This window comes from Dromiciops gliroides, chromosome 4, assembly GCF_019393635.1.
Source record: "Dromiciops gliroides isolate mDroGli1 chromosome 4, mDroGli1.pri, whole genome shotgun sequence".
Lineage (NCBI taxonomy): Eukaryota > Metazoa > Chordata > Mammalia > Microbiotheria > Microbiotheriidae > Dromiciops > Dromiciops gliroides.
This window is the reverse complement of record NC_057864.1, coordinates 178,401,697-178,407,696: the sequence shown is the minus strand read 5'-3', so window position 1 is coordinate 178,407,696 and position 6,000 is coordinate 178,401,697. Positions and strand designations below refer to the sequence as shown.

At 47.7% G+C, this 6,000-nt stretch overlaps 1 protein-coding gene across 1 annotated transcript in view; it reads left to right on the top strand.

Moving 5' to 3' along the window:
* The first annotated feature begins 2,053 nt into the window (after positions 1-2,053).
* Positions 2,054-6,000, top strand: part of ABCC3 (ATP binding cassette subfamily C member 3) — an 81,444-nt gene continuing 77,497 nt past the window's right edge. The window contains exon 1 of the mRNA XM_043964801.1: positions 2,054-2,106. Coding sequence (XP_043820736.1) covers positions 2,062-2,106 — 45 coding nt within the window. The 5' untranslated portion in view covers positions 2,054-2,061. The remainder of the gene's footprint in view (positions 2,107-6,000) is intronic.

The following is a 6,000-nucleotide window of genomic DNA, read 5'->3' as shown; positions in this document are numbered from 1 at the left end:
ACTGAAACTCACATTTTCAGTGCCAAGGAATAAAGAAGATGGAGGATCTAACCACGAGGGTGGGAGCTTTTAAAACTCGTAAAGATTTTCAATTTTATCCTTTTTAAAAATCTCCTGACCCTAAGGTAGGAAGCTCGGTGCCACTGATGACAGAGAATGAAAGAGGGGAGAGTATCAGAAAAGGGGGGGGGCAGCTAGGTGGTGCAGTGGATAGAGCACTGTCCCTGGAGTCAGGAGGACCTGAGTTCAAATCCAGCCAGAGACACTTGACCCTTACTATCTGTGTGACCTTGGGCAAGTCACTTAACCCCAATTGCCTCACAAAAAAAAAAAAGAAAAGAGTGGGGGAACAAAATGAGGCAGACCCAGGAATCCACTTCTTCCAAAAGCACTTGTCTGAATCCCAAAGAGATGAACCTGGATTAGAGAAAGCTTGGCCCATTGGGGAATCCTTTAGGACTCATGAAGCCATAGGGGAGGGGAGGATAGAAAAAGTGCTGTAATTTCTACTCATGCTCCACCCTTACTCTAACATGTCCTTCAGGGCAGGCCAGGTCTAGTTTGTAGGTCTAGATTTCACCTGTGGCCCAGTCAGACCTTTGTAGCCAAGGCAAACAAAGGGCTAAGCTGGTGTACTGTGGTGAGCTACATTGGTGAGAGAAAGGCGGGAAGAATGTAGGAATGAAAGGAGAGAGAGAGAGAGAGAGAGAGAGAGAGAGAGAGAGAGAGAGAGAGAGAGAGAGAGAGAGAAAGAGAGAGAGAGAGAGAGAGATTTTTGGCTGCTTTTGCTTTATCTCAGTGGCTGCTGCCCGCCCACCATTGCGGAGGAGTCCAGGAAGGAGCCAAAGAAGAAAAGCACCTTTGCCTTAGAACATGTGCCAAAGCCAAAGAGCTGGGAAAAGGTAAGAAAGAATAGCTTTCCCAGCCCTCGGGCTTGGGGAGGGATGAAGAACAAAGGGCAGGGGCAGGAGCAGGCAGGAGGCCACCCTTGCTACAAAATGACACCCAAGGCCTTGTAAGTCTGTTCTTTCCTTCCGGGCCATTCTGAAAAAAAGAGGCAGGGGAAAGGGTGGGGGGGAGGGGGGGGAGAGAGAGAGAGAGAGAGAGAGAGAGAGAGAGAGAGAGAGAGAGAGAGAGAGAGAGAGAGAGAGAGAGAGAGAGAATGAGATGAGGGAGGGAGGAAGAGACAGAAAGACACAGGAAACCGTGCTGGAAATGGATGGTTGGGACCTGCTTTGAGGGCCTGCTGGGTAAAGCAGCTAGAAATGAAAACCTACATCCCACCCCTGCCGGCCCAGCAACGACCCTGATGACAGCTTTTGTCAGTAACTCAGGAGACATTTATTTTGGGGTACATCCAATTGGCTTTCATCAGCTCAGGAGACTTGGCATCAATCACTTGGATAACAGGCACAAAACCCTCCTTTTCCCAGTTTGCCTCAACCAGCAGACTGTGGCCGTTTGGTCCTGTTTCACCTGGATACGGTGAAGACATGGGCGCTGGGGGTTAAATGGATTTGGAATGTAGGAACATTATCTTTTTGTTTCTTGGGTTTCATCCTCTCCCTTTGGTAGTTTCTGATCTGTCTCCAGTTAGCTAGCTGGGTGGACTTTTTGTGAGGGAAGGGAAGGGAAGGTTCTAAACCCAAGTGCCTCCTTATTTAGGAGAAGGGTCCCTATCTGAGAGGCCCCCTCGCTTCTTCCGGACACTCCTCACCTTGGGAGAGGCACTCTCAGGGTGGGGTACAGGGGAGCCCTTTGACGCAACCATCCCCAAGCTCTAGGGTCACACTCCCCCTTTTCCTCCTAGCGTCGCGGGCCAAACTCCTCAAGGACAGCTTTCGCAAGAAGTCTGAGGAGGGGCCAGATGGGGGGGGGGCAGTGGGGGGAGAGAACTCGCTGGGGGGACGGGCGGGGTCCGGGGACAAGTGGGGGCGTTCCTGCGGATGCGAGGAGTGAGGAAGGGGGGGAGGTTGGGGCGGTTCTCCGGAGGTCACACCCTCCACTATCTCGGCTGGTGCTCCAGGCTCTGCTTGGCTTGACTCAGCTACGCTCTGCCCCATGGACGCACTGTGCGGCTCTGGGGAGCTTGGCTCCAAATTCTGGGTAAGGCGCGAGAAGCGCTGGGGCACTGTCCCGCAGGGTGGTCATGGGGCGCCGAGGGAAAGAGGAGTCCTTCCTGGGACAGAGGGAAGGGCGGAGAAAGGGAAGGAGCCCCAGGCCAGGAAGGAAAGGCTAGCTCTGTCTCTTGCTTGCTTGCCGTCCAACGAGGGAATCCCCTGGGAGGAGGATTGGTGCACGGTCTAGTTAGAGGAGTTGGTGAGGGCTCTCCGTGGCACAGAGTCCGCTGGGAACACCCTGAATGCCCAGCCTGCGGGGTCAGGAGGGATCGGGTCCCTGTGTCATTGTGAGTCCCCCTGAAAAGAGCCGGTGCTTGGCCCCGGGAGGATCGCGCTGGATGTTGGCTGGTGACCACCTGTACCCCAGATTCTCCCAGTGGGCGCCTCCGTCCCATTCAGCACCTACGTTTGCTGTTGTTTTGTTGTTGTCGTTTCGGGTTTTTGAGGGGGGAGTTTTTGCGGGCAATGAGGAAACACGTGGAAAAGGGGAAGCTGGGAGCTTCAGTCAGAGAACTTCACCAGTTCCTTATGAAAGAGGAGACTGAAGCTGGAAGAAAAGTAGCAATAATAAGCGGTTTCCTTTGGGGAATTCTCCTCCCGGCCCCTGCGTGAACTTGATGATTGAACTCCAATTTCAGCGACTTGAGAATTTGGGAAGAAGAGCTTCCCACACCTCATCCCCCATATAGCACTTGGATGTCTGGCTTCGCTGGGTGCTTTTCAGGTGTGGCCCTGGCTTACTTAGTAACGGCCCCGACTATCCCCAGCCTCACCGAGTCCAGATGTAAGGAGAAGCCAGCTTAATTCAACACACTTTCATAAAGCCCCTCTGAAGTGCTGGAGATGGGAATAGGAACTGGGCCTGTGATTTCATTAATAGAGGGAACATTCAGATTCCGTGCATTTTAAAGTTTTGGAAAGTTGCCTAGCAACTTGAAATAAAATGACTTGGTCAGGGTCACATAGCCACTGTGTATCAGAGGCAGGACTGGAACCGAGGTCTTGTTGGCTCCAAGACCAATTCTCTATGGGGGTATGGGGATACAAAGACCAAAAAAAAAGAGGGGGTGTGTGTGTGTGTGTGTGTGTGTGTGTAACTACTGGTTCTTATAATCTACTGGGAGGATATAGCATGTACACAGGTAATTAAATATAACTTGAAGAGAAAAAACTGTAGTAAATAATTGGAGATGATCAGCAAACATTTCTAGGAAGGACACTAGGGATCCTAAGAAATAGTGATAAGGGGAGAGAGCGTTCCAGGCCTAGGGCTAGGAGGAGCACACACAGCCAGCCCAATCCTGCATTATCCCGGACTTGCATGTAAGATGTGTATGGGAGGGAGTAGGGTGGTTAATGATGTTAAAGCAGATTTTCTTTCCTTGTGAGAACAGGCACCTGCTTGCTTCTCTGAGACACTTGGTGATCATTAGTGCCATTCAAAAAAGTAAAAAAGATGTTTGTGTCCCACCCCTACTCCAATTCCTTGTTCTCTGCTTTCCCAGGTAGGTCTCTTGGAGTGTGCTAGGCTTTCCTTTTCAGTAACAGTATTCCTAGTGAGCTGATCTGGGTTAGTCATTTAACCTCCCAGGCGTTTTCCTGATAGACCAAGAACTGAGCTTGACAGGGGTGAGGGAGTGCCCAGTGTTTGGGCTGGCAGAGTGCCAGGTGCCAGGTGTTTACCCTGGTGTTTTGGGGGGCAGGGTGGAACCAACACCAGCTTTTCTCTGATCCTTATGGCTTCCTTTGCCTTAGTCAAAAGTTTCATAAGGGAGTATACTCTCTCTTCGTTCTTAAACCCTAGCCTTGAAGTGTAAAGCTCTGGTCATCAGAGACACTGTGACTGGTCACCTATTCACCAATCTTGGCTGGATCCCATTCAGGACTGGTCTCTCACCAGGGTTCTGAGGTTGGCATGTTAGGCTAATTAACATTAATTAAATTACCTGTCTCCCTTTCCCTCATCTTCATGGATCACGAAGAGAATGTGACCAGATTCACTTTTTGCTGGGAGAGGCAAGAACAGCCGTTTAGGGAACTATGACATAATAACAATAGTTCATATTTCTAACCCTTTCTTCCCAACGGCCCTATGAGTTAGGGAGTGTAAGTGTCATTATCTCTATTTTATAGAAGAAGAAATCAGGGGCGGCTAGGTGGCGCAGTGGATGGAGCACCGGCCCTGGATTCAGGAGTTCCTGAGTTCAAATCCGGCCTCAGACACTTGGCACTTGCTAGCTGTGTGACCCTGGGCAAGTCACTTAACCCCATTGCCCCGTTTAAAAAAAAAAAAAGAAGAAGAGGAAATCAAACTTTGGCATGGGGATGGTAATAGCATCTACCTCACAGGATGGTTATGAGAATCAAATTGCATAATATTGTCACCTTTAAAGCATGAGGTAAATGTTATTATTGTTATTACAAACCACAACCTTACAAAATGTGAGTGGAAATTTTTGTTGATCACTCTGGTGGCTCAAAAGAAAATACAAGTACCTCTGCATAGGGAGCTAAGTCCTTGAGGAAGGGAATGAATGTCAGGGGATATGGAGGGCTGAATGACTACAGAGAAACAGGAATTTTATCTTGCCCTGGGCTCTAGGATCAGTTGTCATAGTTGTGCTCATCCTTTTCACCTCTATATGCTTCAGACTTTGAGGACCTAGGATTTCATGGCTGACACAGATGAGTTCCCCTACAATAGAAAAAAGCAGGCGTTCTTAATCTAGGGTCCATTCACTTGGGTTTTTAAATGTACTTTGACCACTGCGTTCCAATATTATTGGTTCCCTTCATAATCTTAAGTATTTTTTTACTTTTCATTTTTTAAAAAATGTAATAGAGGGCGGCTAGGTGGTACAGTGGATAAAACACTGGCCCTGGATTCAGGAGGACCTGAGTTCAAATCTGCCCTCAGACATTTGACATTCACTAGCTGTGTGACCCTGGGCAAGTCACTTAACCCCCATTGCCCCGCCCAAAAAAAATGTAATAAACACTTTTATTTATAGTTTGGGGTTCCAATTTTTATCCCTCCTTCCCTCCCTCCTCTTCTCCCTCCTTGAGACAACAATTAGATATGGGTTATACATGTATGATTATGTAAAACATAATTTTTATCATTTTATATAAGAAAACTTGATTGAAAGAAAAAAATGAAAGAAAGTGAAAAAATAGCACGCTGCAGTCTGTTCCATCAATATCAGTTCTTTCTTTGGAGGTAGATAGTATGTTTCATCAATAGTCCTTTGAGATTGTCTTGGATCATTGTATTGTTGAAAATAGTCAAGTCCTTCAACAGTTCTTCATCACCTTAAGTACTTAAAATGTTATTCTGAGAAGGGGTCCATAGGCTGCCAAAGGCATCCATGACACACACACAAAGGTTAAGAAGTTTTGAAATAGAGTCTTGGAGAGCTGCTTTGGCCAAAACAAAATCCATTACTTTTCAGGAAACCTGGAGATGTGCCTCTTTGAATTTCGTTAGGCTGATCTTTTAACAGTAGGACCCCTATCTTATACTTTTTTCAGTTTGGTGGGATCTGTAGCCAAAGTTTCCTTTGAGTATTCAAGTCACCTCCAGGCTGCAGTGAACCTTTAGTGGAGGTCACCCTCTCTTTACACTGTTTAAATATTTTTTTACCCCACCTGGAATCCCAGTGCCACATGCCCCTTTGTGTACCCACATGCAGATTTCCTTGATAACAGCTCTTGCTCTGTGAATTGAATGGCGGCCATTATATAATTTTTGCTAGGTGACTTGGGAGGTTGGTGGAAGTGTGGTTTAATCATTGATAGTTGATCTACTAGTTTTTGCTGTGACACCTCCAGCCCGGACTTTTCCACAGGAAGATTCACAACCTAGATGGAGACTTACCCC